The sequence below is a fragment of the Bos mutus genome, chromosome 6 (genome assembly GCF_027580195.1).
Source record: "Bos mutus isolate GX-2022 chromosome 6, NWIPB_WYAK_1.1, whole genome shotgun sequence".
Taxonomy (NCBI): domain Eukaryota; kingdom Metazoa; phylum Chordata; class Mammalia; order Artiodactyla; family Bovidae; genus Bos; species Bos mutus.
In genome coordinates this window covers 41,939,889-41,955,810 of record NC_091622.1, presented here as the reverse complement: position 1 = coordinate 41,955,810, position 15,922 = coordinate 41,939,889, and the positions used below count along the sequence as shown (strand labels likewise).

At 40.5% G+C, this 15,922-nt stretch overlaps 1 protein-coding gene across 4 annotated transcripts in view; it reads left to right on the top strand.

The window, feature by feature from the left end:
• Nucleotides 1-10,231, top strand: part of ADGRA3 (adhesion G protein-coupled receptor A3) — a 134,887-nt gene extending 124,656 nt beyond the window's left edge. For all 4 annotated transcript variants that reach the window (XM_070372206.1, XM_070372204.1, XM_005897098.3 and 1 more), the window contains 3 exons: nucleotides 3,883-4,028; nucleotides 8,060-8,155; nucleotides 8,291-10,231. In XM_070372206.1, coding sequence (XP_070228307.1) covers nucleotides 3,883-4,028; nucleotides 8,060-8,155; nucleotides 8,291-9,533 — 1,485 coding nt within the window. In that variant the 3' untranslated portion in view covers nucleotides 9,534-10,231. The remainder of the gene's footprint in view (nucleotides 1-3,882; nucleotides 4,029-8,059; nucleotides 8,156-8,290) is intronic.
• The last annotated feature ends 5,691 nt before the right edge of the window (nucleotides 10,232-15,922 follow it).

Here is a 15,922-nt window from a genome sequence, read left to right as displayed (position 1 = left end):
ATATTTATTAGTACGGAAATTGAGTCTTAGAGAATTGAAATAACTTGCCCCAAGTCTAGGGCCTTTGGGTGGCAGAGCCCTGATTCAAATGACAGTCTCTTTGAGTATTCCTTGCCAATCCCCACCCTTAACACTGCCTTCTTATTATTGAGGACCAGGATGATGTAATAGAAGAGTCTCAGGCTTTGGGTTTGAGTTGCTGCCCCACCACTCTCCATGTGGCCTCTAGAGGATGATTTAACTTCTTTCAGCCTCCATCTCCTTGTCTGTAGCACTAAGCAAATTGTGACACTAAGAGGATAAAATAGAAGCACATAAAAAATTGTCTAATACATTTTGGCATACATAGCAGGCATTCTAGAGAAGGCAGTGGCACCCCACTCCAATACTCTTGCCTGGAAAATCCCATGGACGGAGGAGCCTGGTGGGCTGTAGTCCATGAGGTCGCTAAGAGTTGGACACAACTGAGCGACTGCCCTTTCACTTTTCACTTTCATGCATTGGAGAAGGAAATGGCAACCCACTCCAGTGTTCTTGCCTGGAGAATCCCAGGGACGGGGGAGCCTGGTAGGAGGCCGTCTATGGGGTTATGAGGTTGCACAGAGTCGGACACGACTGAAGTGACTTAGAAGTAGCAGCAGCAGCAGCAAGCATTCAGTAGTGGATGCTCTTAATTTTTATATGTATTCATATCAGACTATGAGTATTAAAGATGATTTTTTTGCACACTTGCTGTGTACGCTGCATTATTATAGGTTTTGTTGGTGGTTAAAAACCCAACTGTTAAAATGTCTCATCTCTGGTATGTGAATGTTTATGGTTAGGTAACATATAAAGTCCAACTCTTCAAGATAATTTTTTGTATCCATTTTGCACCTTTGAAAATTGATATCTTGAGGTAAGGTGACTTTCTTAAGTTCTAATCTGTTGCATTTAATGAATCATTTACATGCCCTATAAATTAGATTATTTCCAAACTATTTACAAATTTCCCACATGTATCTGATTTATTTGGGAGAAATTGTGACAGAGAGGTTGTATTTCAAGTATAGCCCAAGTGTCCGATGGAGAATAAAATAGGAAGCACATATGTGTGCTCAGTAGTGTCTGACTCTTTGTGACCCCATGGACTGTAGCCCACCAGGCTCCCCTGTCCATGGGACTTTCCAGTCAAGAATGCTGGAGCGGGTTGCCATTCCCTTCTCCAGGAGATCTTCCCAACCTAGGGATCAAACATGCGTCTCTTGCGTCTCCTGCATTGGCAGGTGAATTCTTTACTGCTGAGCCACCTGGGAATCCCAAATAGGAAGCAACTTTTTCCAAAAGATAGGAATACCATTGCTGCTAGACTAGACCTCAGTGCCTCCTTTATTCTGTCTTATGGAACGTTTGGTGAGTTGCTTATGTGACTATTACCAGGTACCATTAGACCCCTAAAATTCCACTATTGGTAATAATTGTTTAACTGGAAGGCTCTAGTATCTTTTAAGTATGAACACTTCTCTGCAAATTTTGAAATGCCATAGGAAACACTTCAAAATCTAAAGGTTGAGTTTTACCTATTAGATCTAAAACAAGAAAATTCTCCATCTTGCACCTCCTGTGTTGAAAATATTTTTAACTTCTGTTTTGAAGCTTATTTGAAGCCTTGTCTCATTCTTTTGACCTCTACATCGGAGAACACTGTAGAAACAGAGGAAACCATTTTGAGTCAATATCATTGATTGGTTTTGAATGTTTTGGTTTTTATGCACCAAATCCAATTATACTATTTTTATTTACAACATTTGATGTGACTCCAGATAGCTCAGAGGGTTATTTTATGCTTTTTGTTCCACTTGCATCTGTAAGCTTTGCTTTTCTAGTGCAGTGAGTAAAACTAATAGGAACCTTGGAGCAAGTTTTCTGCGTAAGAAGAAGAGATTGTGAGGACTTTCCTGGTGGTCCAGTGGTTAAGAATCCATGTTTCCATTGCAGGGAACATAGGTTCGATCACTGATTGGGGAACTAAGATCCCTTGTGTTGCAAAACACTACCAAAATACAAATAAATAAAAATTAAACAAATTTTTAAAAGATGAAGATACTCTGACCCTCTGGTTCAGCCAGGCTGGATCACCCTCTTAGCCCTTTCAGTCACTGAGAGGACAGTGACTTCCCTGGACAAGTGACCACCCTAGTGTTTGCCCTGCAAAATAATCTGTGTACTTCCATGTCACCAAGTTTAATGAGGTTCATGTCTCATTAACATGAGCCTTAGACAGCAGTCTAGATTGTTCTGTTACTTACCTAGGATTGATGATGTCAATTTGATTTTCTTGAGATTGGAGAGTCATCCTTTTTGAATTAAAAAAAGTTTTCTTTTTCCTTGGAAATTTTCATTGATAGAAGTTCACGTGTAATCATTGTGTAAGAAGAAAGGATCAAAAGATAGATAAGAAAATTGAATTATGTCCTTGCTGCTCCATGCATTTATTTTTCTTAAAATAGATTTTAAACCTCTCTTACCCCATATTTGTCTATCTAGAATTTTATTTCTAACTGCTGTTGCTTCAGACACAGTTCACAAGGTGAACGTGCCCCCCATCATCCCTCTGGGAGAAACTCAGTGTCATCACTTACCTATATTGCAGTTCTCCATCACCTTTCGAGTACTTATTATGTCCCAGATATTGTGCCCTTTCAGTCCCTACAAAAACCCCTAGGGATGCTTATGGATGTATAGTCTTTCTACTATTCACATGAGGAACATTAATTTCAAGAATGTTCACGTTATTTTCTTAAAACCATACTCCTAATAATAATAAAGATATTGCTGTATTTTTAATCACGTATAATGTACCAGGCAAAGTGCTAAATGCTTTATATAGGGTGTCCTATTTAAAGCCTTATGGTACTTTAATATTATCCTCAGTTTACAAATGAGAACAGTGCTTGAGATATTCTGCGAGTTTGCTTAGGTGTCACAAGGGGTAGATTCTGGTTTTAAAACCAGGCAAAATTGTTAATTCCAGAGCTAACTCATTTCAAATAATCACCGATCTGTTATACTGCTCGCTTGCCATCCATTTTGATACATAAAAGCTGTGAATTAGAACTATTCAGGCCTCTGACTCCAAAGTTTATTCTCTGTTGACTGTGACTTTTGCCCTCCAGTTACCCTTGACGTCCCCCTGATAGCTCAGTTGGTAAAGAATCCACCTGCAGTGCAGGAAACCCCAGTTTGATTCCTGGGTCGGGAAGATCCCCTGGAGAAGGGATGGATGGGCTACCCATTCCAGTATTCTTGGGCTTCCCTTGTGGCTCAGCTGGTAAAGAATCAACCTGCAGTGTGGGAGACCTGGGTTCGATCCCTGGGTTGGGAATATCCCCTGGAGAAGGGAAAGGCTACCCCACTCCAGTATTCTGGCCTAGAGAATTCCGTGGACTGTCCATGGGGTTGCAAAGAGTTGGACACGACTGAGTGGCATTCACTTTCACTCTCACTTACCCTTCACCTCTGCATTCCTCTTTAAAATAGACTTTAGGAACTCGACTCTAATTTATAGCATAGCATCTATGAGAAACATGGCTTTGGTTTACTGTTGTCCAGGAGTGAATTCCACGATATGTTTAGTGTCATCTTAGGTATAAGTTGTAGTCTATGGGCCTCCTATATTCAACTATAGATTCAGTCCTCTATTATACGCCTTTTAGAGTGCTTTCTTTGTTCATTAGCGGGCAAAGGAATGGATCGGTAGAATATACCTTCGTACAGTTTCTGAGTCAGAAATTCAAAATAACTTAGCAATCTTTTTGAGGAAGCTTACTGGCAATTATTATATTTTGATTGTAAAGGGGATTTTTTTTTTTTTTTTTTTAGTTCATGTATTCTTCTTTCTAGGTTGGAATAATTCTTCATTATTCCACTCTTGCTACAGTACTGTGGGTGGGAGTGACAGCTCGGAACATCTACAAACAAGTCACTAAAAAAGCTAAAAGATGCCAGGATCCTGATGAGCTGCCACCTCCACCAAGACCAATGCTCAGGTATCTAATATCTTCGTGTACTATCTTCTGTTAAATGTCCACACATATTAAATTTAATGAAGTATGGTCATAACAAAAAATTGCTGAGTGAACTTTGGAACGTGGAAGAATAGACTTGTAAGCAGCCTTGCAGCTGGGAGTTCTTTGTGAAGTTCTGTATCCTCTCTTGTCTTTCTATCTCATCTAGAAAGTGGGAATGATTCTCTTTCATAGACTTGTTGTGAGGCATAAGTGACTTAATGTGTAAAGCACTTCAGACGGATGGTACTGGCCATGGAATAGACTCTGAAAATATTAGTTTTTATTTCCTTGAGGTCGTTTAGTAGATTTCAGTCTTCTCAAGTATGTATCAGTGTCATTATTCTCCAAGAAAGAAAAAACAGTTTTGGTGTCATGCTATTCCTAATATCATAATTTAAATCAGTTGTCAGTGAATTATTATTCTCAATGGGTAGAAGACCTGTCTTTGAGGTCTTTACAGTCTGTGAGGAGACAGGTGTGAGAAGAACTACTGTAGCTGTGTAAGAGCTGGAGTGGAAGTACATTCTCTGAAAGCGCCAAAGAGGAACTGTAATTCTGAGGGGTCAGGGAGAGTGGGGGGCTATTAAGAATTGCTTGACTACCACATAAAGGGCAGAGGTGGCACTTCAGATACAGGATCATATTGCAAGCTGAACAGATTTGAGAAGTGCGGTTTGACTGTGGCTGGAACCTAGGGTTTATGGTGTAGAGTAGCGTGATTCAGAGTAAAAGCTGAGTTTCAGGTTTTAGAGGGCCAGATTAAATTGTGGGCTATACATTAGAATGCCCGAAAGTAGGAGACATCTACAAATAATTCTGCTGAGGTCATTAGGAGATCCTCATGAGTACTGCATAGGGTCTTTTGCCCATTTCAAAACTGGGAAAGGAGTATTTCAAGGCTGTGTATTGTCACCCTGCTTATTTAATTTATATGTAGAGTACATCATGAGAAACGCTGGGCTGGATGAAGCACAAGCTGGAATCAAGATTGCCAGGAGAAATATCAATAACCTCAGGTATACAGATGGCACCACCTTTATGGCAGAAAGTGAAGAAGAACTAAAGAGCCTCTTGATGAAGGTGAAAGAGGAGAGTGAAAAAAACTGGCTTAAAACTCAACATTCAAAAAACTAGGATCAGGGCATCCAGTCCCATCACTTCATGGCAAATAGATGGTGAAACAATGGAAACAGTGACAGATTTTATTTCCTTGGGCTCCAGAATCACTGCAGATGGTGACTTCAGCCATGAAATTAAAGATGCTTGCTTCTTGGAGGAAAAGCTATGACAAACCTAGACAGCATATTAAAAAGCAGAGATTTTGCCGACAAAGGTCTGTGTAGTCAGTGCTGTGGTTTTTCCAGTAGTCATGTACAGATGTGAGAGTTAGACCATAAAGAAGGCTGAGTGCTGAAGAGTTAATGCTTTTGAACTGTGGTGTTGGAGAAGACTTTGGAGAATCCCTTCGACTGCAAGGCGATCCAACCAGTCCATCCTAAAGGAAATCACTTCTGAATATTCTTTGGAAGGACTGATGCTGAAGCTGAAGCTCCCAATACTTTGGCCATGTGATGTGAAGAACGGACTCATTAGAAACAACCCTGAGGCTTGAAAAGATTGAAGGCAAGTGGTGAAGGGGGTGACAGAGGACGAGATGGTTGGATGGCATCAACGACTGGGTGGACATGAGTTTGAGCGAGCTCTGGGAAATGGTGAAGGACAGGGAAGCCTGGCGTGCTGCAGTCCATGGGGTCACCAAGAGTCAGACATGACTGTGTGACTGAACAACAGATGAGGACTTCCACCGGCACAGTGGCATGGAGGTTAGAGAGGACACGTGTTCAGGAACTTGAGGCAGTTTCTCTAGGAGTGATGACTAGCTGCATTTGGGAGCTCTGTATGGGGATTTGAAGGTGGCTGCAGGTTGTCTGCTCCAGTTGGCTAGGGTCCTTCTGCAGATGGTGCATCCATCAACTGAGAAAGTCACAGAGGAAAAGTGGGTGGGGGGACCCAGGGAGGGTAAGCACAGGGGAAGTGGGCTCACCCATACTTTCTCATGGAAATTCTACATTTGGGGAGTCTAGTGCTCAGCAGAGAGGACACACTCTGTGTCCCCTTGACAGGACAGGAGATGTGTTAACATGTGTTCATTGAAGCACTGATAAGGAATGAGCTCTCCCAGGGAAAAGTCAGCTAACAATGATCCCTGGGCCATATCAGTGTTGAGTAGATGGGCCATAGCAGATAAAGGGAAGAACTGAAAGAGAACATTGAAGATTGAGGGGAGAGTGGTTCAGTGAGCGGCAAGGGACAGAAGGAGTGCTTGGCCACAGCCAGATTCTAGGATGCGATTTGACACCCCTGTCACTGGTGTTAAAGGACCTGAGGGTGATGGTGTTTGGCCAATAGACAGGGATCCATCCTCATGCAGCTGTTTGTTTCTGTTGGGTTTCCTCTCTGTTCGGTGATTAAAAACACAAAGGGTTTAGTAAAAGGCAGCCTGAGCGCCAAAGCCTATGTAGTCCTCTGTGGCTGGTAGGTACACCCTTTGCTTTAGACGGTCAGGTTCACCCTGTAGGCTGCCGTCCTTTCCCTGAGTTCTGGAGCTTAAGGAAACTCAGCATCTGGGCTACATGGATGATGGGCAGGGACTTGTCCTGAGTCTGCTGGCCCCAGAGAGGGCAGTTTCAGTAGCATGGTAGCTTGGAAGCAGTGTCACCTCGCAATAAATGTGAGGCACATGTTGGTGCTGTTGTTTCCAGGTGTTTGTCACCAAAGGGAGCAAGAAAGAAGGTGGTAGTTGAAGGAAAGTTTTAGGATGGAGAAAACGTGAACATACACATAGGCTGGAAGGAAGAAGCAGTGGAGAAGTAGATTTAAAGCTTTAAAGTAAGAATTAGTTGGTAGCAGGCAGTCCTGGAGTAGAGGTGGGGAAGGAGTGGCAGAGAGTACTGTGGAACTCGAGACAAATTTGGGTGAACTGGTGCTTCTTTGTCAGGTCAGAAGCAGCTATGAATTGGTTCAACAGGAAGAAGGGCAGGGTCACAAATGCTGGCCTTCCTCTAATCTGTGGAATAAAAGACATAGTTATAGTTTTATGGGAGTAATTAGCTGTCTTTTTCAGCAGTAATATCATATTGAAGATTTTTAGTACCCATAAGCATGACTTAAGAAAAAAATATATGGGAAAATGCGTTGTGAACATTGCCTTTATCAAGCCAATTCAGCATGTTGACTGTGTCTCTGGACTTGGCAAATGCAGAGTTAAGACTGGCGTACCCAGGGGTAGCTCACCAGGCCAGGAAGTTCCCTAGGATCTTTTCAGAGCACTCAGAGAAGCTGCTCCTCTCTGCCCCAAAAGTTGTTCTTCAGAGGACCAGCTAGCACTCCGTCTTCCTCAGTTCCTCCCAGCAGGTCTGTGGGCAGTTGGTGAGGAAGGGCCCAAGTGCTGTGGGCAGCTGGGATCCAGGTACCTTCCTTACCTCCATTTCAGCTGACTGAGGATAAGCATACATAGCAGCAGGACATTAGATCTAGCAGGTCCTGCTAAGCATTAATATGCAGGTCTAGCCTGGCATTAATGAATAAACGATGTTGTTACATTTTTAGTGTGAACAGTGGCACAGTGGGATCTTCAAGTCCATTTTGCAGTGGACTAACTTTCTGCTCCACTGGCTGAATCTAAAAGAAACAAGTATAAGCCAAAGCCCTACCTGCAGGAACTGGGTGTTACTTCGCCTGCCCACAGGGTGGCAGAAGCTGATCAGCTTTCCTTCAACTCAAACTTGGTAGATCTTCCGCTTTTTTAAACTAAAGAAATCAAGAATAAATAAAAACTTAAAAAAAAATGTTACTGTTAACAAAGGAGCCTGCAAATGTTAACCTCTCCTGAATTATTGAAATAGTGACTAATCTTTAAGGAATAACTTCTGCAGAAATGAGATCCTACAATGTGTACACCTAAAGCAATTAGATTGATGAGCTGTTGTTTCCATCGTTGCCCCTACTAGGTTCTACCTGATCGGTGGTGGTATACCCGTCATAGTTTGTGGCATCACTGCAGCCGCAAACATCAAGAATTACGGCAGTCGGCCAAATGCACCCTAGTGAGTATTCAGTGTTCTCTTTGTACCTGAGTTGGTTCCTTGAACTGTTTCCCAGGAACTAAAGCTTACTGCAACTTTTTAAACACTTTCTTGACATATGGAGCATTTGAGCTGGTTCTCCGTTTTCTTTCCTAGTTGCTGGATGGCGTGGGAACCCTCCTTGGGAGCCTTCTACGGGCCCGCCAGCTTCATCACTTTCGTAAACTGTATGTACTTTCTCAGCATATTTATTCAGTTGAAAAGACACCCTGAGCGCAAATACGAGCTGAAGGAGCCCACCGAGGAGCAGCAGCGGCTGGCAGCCAATGAAAACGGAGAAGTCAATCATCAGGACTCCATGTCCCTGTCCCTGATTTCCACATCGGCCCTGGGAAACGAACACACCTTCCATGCTCAGCTTCTGGGGGCCAGCCTTACCTTGCTCTTGTATGTCGGCCTGTGGATGTTTGGGGCCTTGGCTGTTTCTTTGTATTACCCTTTGGACTTGGTTTTTAGCTTCTTTTTTGGAGCCACGTGTTTGAGCCTCAGTGCGTTCATCGTGGTTCACCATTGTGTCAACAGGGAGGATGTCCGGCTCGCATGGATCATGACTTGCTGCCCAGGACGGAGCACCTATTCAGTTCAGGTCAACGTGCAGCCCCCCAGCTCCAGCGGGCCGAGTGGGGAGGCTCCCAAGTGCACCAACAGCAGTGCAGAATCTTCATGCACAAACAAGAGTGCTTCAAGCTTCAAAAACTCCTCCCAGGGCTGCAAATTAACCAACTTGCAGGCTGCCGCGGCGCAGTGCCACACCAATTCCCTACCTTTGAATGCCACGCCTCAGCTCGACAATAGTCTGACAGAACATTCAATGGACAATGATATTAAAATGCATGTGGCGCCTTTAGAAGTTCCATTTCGAACAAATATGCACCCAAGCCGCCATCATAAAAACAGAAGTAAAGGGCACCGGGCCAGCAGACTCACGGTCCTCAGAGAATATGCCTACGACGTCCCCACGAGCGTGGAAGGCAGTGTGCAGAATGGCCTGCCGAAAAGTCGGCTGGGCAGTAATGAAGGACACTCTCGGAGTCGGAGGGCGTACTTAGCCTACAGAGAGAGACAGTACAACCCCCCCCAACAAGATAGCAGTGATGCTTGTAGTACGCTTCCCAAAAGCAGCAGGAATTTTGAAAAGCCTGTTTCAACTAGTAGTAAAAAAGATGCAGTAAGGAAGCCAACTGTAGTTGAACTCGAAAGTCAGCAGAAGTCTTATGGCCTGAACTTGGCCATTCAGAACGGACCAATCAAAAGCAGTGGGCAGGAGGGACCCTTGCTGGGTACGGATAGCACTGGCAATGTGAGGACTGGGTTATGGAAACACGAAACTACTGTGTAGACTTGGTGGGCTTCCTGGGCAAGAAATCCATATAAACTGTGATAGTCACATTCCTTTAAGCTATGAACATGTAAAAGCAGACTGTTTACAGCCACCTTAGGGATTCAAAAGAATTTTGAATAAACTTTTAAGTTTTGGATTTTGTGTATTTTATATCCCCCAAGTGTTGCATTTTTATAAATTTTGGAAAAAGCCTCTAAAACAGTGTTTCACATGTCAAAGCACCAGCAAGACATTTTGGGAATCTGAAGTGTAATTTTCTTGAAATCTGTACTATCTACTTAACGTTTCAGGCTTGTATTTAATACAATAAATAGGTGTTTGTCATTGTGTCAATCTTACATTTTTACATTTTACAGTCCCAGAAGCATTTAGTTCTAATTTAATGAAGTTTGTGCATTGGGATAATTTAGCCAGAATTATACATAAATCAATTATCAGATTTTTTACATGATTAGCTTCACTAATGATGGCATGTAAATCAAATGGCTTCTGGAGTGACGTATTTTGTAAATACTGTTTTAAATACTATAAGTTTTTTTTTTTAATCTCACAATTTTTTTTGAAAATGCAAATGCCTAAAAACTTTGCCTAAATTACCTTATTTTCACCCTATCACTTTGGTCATATTAATACCATTTTTTTATATTTATGTGGCTTTCAGTGGTTTATATATTGGTTTACTTATTCTTTTTTTTCAAACACAAGTTATTTTTTTTTCTTTTTTTAAAAAAATATTTATTTGGCTGTGCTGGGTCTCAGCTGTGGCATGTGGGATCTTTAGTTGCTATTTGGCTTCGCTGGGTCTCATTTCCAGCATGCAAGATCTTCAGTTGTGACATACAAACTCTTCAGTTGCGGCATGTGGGGATCTAGTTCCTTGGCCAAGGATCAAACCCAAGCCCCCTGCACTAGGAGCAAAAAGTCTTAGCCACTGGACCACCAATGAGATCCCTGTTATTTCTTACTAATTGAAGTATAATTTGACTTACAATATTAGTTTCAGGTATACCACATAGGGATTTTATATTTTTATACATTACGAAGACAATGATCACCACAGTAAATCTAGCTACCATTTGTCATTATAAAAGCACTTAAAATATTATTGATTCTATTCCCTATACTGTACATTGCAGCCCCATAACTTACTTGTTTTTTAACTGGAAGTTTATGCCTCCTTAATCCCCTTCCCATATATGAACCTGAATGAAGAAGAGTTATCATATAAGGTTCACATTCATTTATTTTGGATTCTTTTGTGTTGGCAATTACTTTGTCCTTAAACAGGTAAAGTTCCTCAGGTTCATGTTAAAGTGCTAATTTTAAAATTCCATCCAAAGGGCAAAAACAGGTCTGATCCAGAAGTTCTCATTGGTTGTTGATGCACCCCAGTCCTTATCTGTCTCTCGTTTCCAGTCTCACTGCAGTCATTCCTGCAAACGTCAGATGGGTCTTCTCCGGCTGCCTTGCGCATGTGCTTCCCCTGATACGCAAGACAGTGCCTGAAACGGTCGGCAGAGCTTAGATCTGTTTTTTGGCATCAGTCTCAAGGTTTGAATCAGATTAGATTCAACAGTATTGGGTGGGCTAAGAAGTTCCTTTGGTTTTCAAGTAAAAATTGAAGACACATTTTAAATTTTTATTAAACAACATATTCACTGTTTTGTTCTACTAACTTCTGCCATTTTTCAGGCAACTTCACAGTTCTGTCTTCTCCCAATTTTTTATCTTCTTGAGCAAAGAACTGTTGTAGGTGCCTTTTACAGTCTTCCAGGGAATGGAAATTTTTTTTCATTAAGAAAATTTTGTAAAGACTGAAATAAATGGACATTTGAAGGCACAAAGTCTGGTGAATATGGTGGATGAATCAGAACTGTAGCGGTTTTTGCCTGATTATCAGTGCTTGATTTGGATATTTTGAGTGTGTTGGTTATCTCTAGCATGGTATAACATCAATTGTTTTCTACTGATGTCTCGATCGCTATCAATTTCAACTGGTCTGCCTGACCATGGAGCATCATCTATCGAGAAATCTCCAGCATGAAGCTTCACTAACCATTTTTGACACAGTCACAGCACCTTCTCCATACACTACACAAATCTTGTTTTGCATTTTAATTGCGTTTTTACTGTTCTTGAAATAATAAAGCATAATATGCAGAAAATGTTGCTTGTTTTCTTCCATCTTCAATATTAAAATGGCTACACAAAAATCCACAAATTTTGATAACTTTTTGTAAAATGCATGCTGATAAGACAGCTGTCACAATACAACCTACAAAATTGTTTTGAATGAGGTTAAAGACAAGCACTATTGGAGCCATCCTAGGAAAAAACTGAACCAACCTTTTGTCCAACACAGTATATGTTCAAGAAATGCTAAAATCAAGAAGCTTGATAAACCTCAAAACCTGAGAGACTTAGTATTTTCATGCATCAAGTAATTCTCACAGGGGACGACAGGCAATCACTCATTATGGTGAAAATGTTCACTTTTCATTGAGTTACTACCTTAGAAATAAGTTATTTTGTCTTAATAAAACTGGTAGTTCTATATAGGCCTTTTGTTAGCTCTTGGTTTTAAAAACATTCGTTTTGGTGGGGAAAAGAAGGCAGTTGAGTGGATAAATTTGGCACCTGTTCATTTAACTACTTCCTGGCCCAGGGTCTCCAGGTAGGTTCATGAATTTGTGCAGGATAATGTTTAGAAATGACCAAGACAAACTAATAAGAAATGGAATAAATCATTCTTATTTATTTGAATTGCTATTTAAATTTTGCTCTGTTATTTTGCAATATATCATTCCAATGGTTAATCTGCATCTTTGACCCATAGATCTAATAGAAAAACAACTTTTTTCTGCTTTTTCTTCCTCCGCAGGAAGTGAGGAGTTGCCCTACCTGCAAGTGTTCACTCTTAAGTAAGCACTTTTTAATTTGAAACATAGCTTTTTGTAGGTAACAGAAGAAAGAGAAGCCTGAAACTTGGAGAGGTGGAGACTGGAGAGAAAATTTAGAATGAAATGAAGATTCCACTAAAAATATTCAAGAGTGTTTTGATGCACAAATCACAGGTGATGAGCAATGACTTAATGCCTTATATTCTTAGTATTTGAATTGAAATTTGATGTTTACAAATAGTAAATAAAACATTGCATTCTCCCCATATTATAAAAGATAAATCTTTGACTTCTTGCTAGTTGAGATTTCTCTATTTTTCATAGAATCATAAAGTCTTAAGATACGTTTCAGCTTTCTTAAGAGATCAGGTCATTCATTTTTCTCATTTAAAATTTTTAGCAGCTGAGGCTCTAAGGATTTCTGACCTGCTGAGCATGCCAGTAGGTTATGCCACATCGAGCACCAGGTCTGTGTTCCCTGCTGCCATGGCCACTGTGTTTTGCACATTGACTGCTTCTGTGAAGGCAAACACTCCTGCTCTTCACAGTGTCTATTAGCTATAATTTTGCTAGACATCTTTCTCATCCCTGTTATTATGAGTTAATTTCATATTGTGAAAATGAAAGTTGCTCAGTTGTGTCTGACTCTTTGCCACCCTATGGATTATACAGTCCGTGGAATTCTCCAGGCCAGAACTGGAGTGGTTAGCCTTTCCCTTCTCCAGGGGATCTTCCCAACCCAGGGATCGAATCCAGCTCTCCCGCCATTGCAGGCAGATTCTTTACCAGCTGAGCCACAAGGAAAGCCCCATAATAAGGTATAATTGGTTATAGTCAACTTAAGGAAACATATGATTTATTTCATAAAAGTTTTTTCTAAAAATCTGTTACATAATATGTAAGGTATGTAATAGGCACATTACATATATATATGTTTCACTTCGTTGCTCAGTCGTGTCTGACTCTTTGCGACCCCATGAATCACAGCACATCAGGCTTCCCTGTCCATCACCAACTCCCGGAGTTCACTCAAACTCATGACCATCGAGTCGGTGATGCCATCTAGCCATCTCATCCTCTGTTGTCCCCTTCTCCTCCTGCCCTCAATCCCTCCCAGCATCAGAGTCTTTTCCAGTGAGTCAACTCTTCACATGAGGTGGCCAAAGTACTGGAGTTTTATTAGCATCATTCCTTCCAAAGAACACCCAGGACTGATCTTTAGAATGGACTGGTTGGATCTCCTTGCAGTCCAAGGGACTTTCAAGAGTCTTCTCCAACACCACAGTTCAAAAACATTAATTCTTCAGCACTCAGCTTTCTCCACAGTCCAACTCTCACATCCATACATGACCACAGGAAAAACCATAGCCTTGACTAGATGGACCTTTGTTAGCAAAGTAATGTCTCTGCTTTTGAATATGCTATCTAGGTTGGTCATAACTTTCCTTCCAAGGAGTAAGCGTCTTTTAATTTCATGCCTGCAGGCACCATCTGCAGTGATTTTGGAGCCCCCCAAAATAAAGTCTGACATTGTTTCCACTGTTTCCCCGTCTATTTCCCATGAAGTGATGAGACCAGATGCCATGATCTTAGTTTTCTGAATGTTGAGCTTTAAGCCCACTTTTTCACTCTCCACTTTGACTTTCATCAAGAGGCTTTTTAGTTCCTCTTCACTTTCTGCCATAAGGGTGGTGTCATCTGCATATCTGAGGTTATTGATATTTCTCCCGGCAATCTTGATTCCAGCTTGTGTTTCTTCCAGCCCAGCGTTTCTTATGATGTACTCTGCATATAAGTTAAATAAGCAGGGTGATAATATACAGCCTTGACGAACTCCTTTTCCTATTTGGAACCAGTCTGTTGTTCCATGTCGAGTTCTAACTGTTGCTTCCTGACCTGCATACAGGTTTCTCAAGAGACAGATCAGGTGGTCTGGTATTCCCATCTCGTTCAGAATTTTCCACAGTTTATTGTGATCCACACAGTCAAAGGCTTTGGTATAGTCAATAAAGCAGAAATAGATATTTTTCTGGAACTCTCTTGCTTTTTCGATGATCCAGTGGATGTTGGCAATTTGATCTCTGGTTTGTGTGTGTGTGTGTGTATATGTATATATATATATATAAAATAATGTTTTATGCTAGTGTATTCTAATCTATTTTTAGGTAACAGATTTGTGTGTGAGTATTTTTGTGATTTATGTACGTGTGTAAATGTTAACATTTCAGGTTATTAGGTGGCAACTGATTTCTAAATCTCAGGCTATTTTGTACATGTAACTTAATTTACATCTATGTTTAATCTATTTATATAAATAGGTATAATCTTATAAAGAAGGCAATTTATGTGTAAATGCTGAGGTTTAGGTTGTATTCTTCATTGAGAAATAACAATGTTAAAACATTTAGATCTATGTGTTTCAGGCATTTAATTCAAATTCTCAAATTGAAGTTGGTTGAGACCATAAAATTGGGGAATTAAAAAAATTAACTGAATGCATTTGATGCAGGAATTAAGCTAAATCATCAAGGAAAGTGATGCATACACAGCAATCAGAAGTTTAAAACAAATGTTAATTCTATTTTTCCTTTCATATTCCCAGAATAATTTAATTACTTTAATATTCACTTCAAAGCTCTTAGCTAAGAGATGACTTGATTATAACTACATATGATATTTTCCAGACTTAAGTCATTCTATCAGTTTTGACAATTTTGACGTATTTTCCCTAAATTTACATTAATACCATCATCTGGGTCAACTCACATTTTCCCTCTGAAATATAAAAAGTAAACCAATAGATTTATTTGTATAAATAAAGCACTCCTGAAAGAAATATGTAATTTTATAAGTTTGTTGGTAATAAGAAATCTCTAACTCTGTTGCTTGATTTTAGACAAAAATGAGATTGCAATAAGATTTTCTTTTTTAAGTTCATATTAAATGAATCTTCTTCCCAACCTACCTGCAGGTTTCCAGTCTAGAGCTATCCATTAGAAGCTTCAAGCCAGTGTAATTTTGAAATTCTGGAGGCATCAATTCAGAAACACAAGTGGTGTATTAACTTAATCATTGTAGGTTAATGGTCCTGTATTTCTAGCTTCTCTGGTATACCCTTCTCTGTGTGTGATGAAATCTCAGGCAGCCTGTGGTTATAGATTTTTTTCAGCCTCTTCACTGGGGACATCAGTGCCTCAAAGGTGGATACTGAATGTGAACTTACAGGACCATATTATTAAGAAACCCCCATTTGTATGGTCAGCGATGGACCCCTATCTTTGCTTATAGAGTTAGATGCTTAGAATTAATTCCTGGCCAAAACTTTGTTAAACTTTTGTTTGAAACACACACTGTCCTTCTTTGTCATGTGTATAAAATAGTATTCAATGGAAGGAAACAGTTCAATCTGTTGTCTGCTACTACCATCTAGTTTGAGCAGATACTGATGAAGGCTTTGATCAGAGTATTCCAAGTATATTCAAAAAG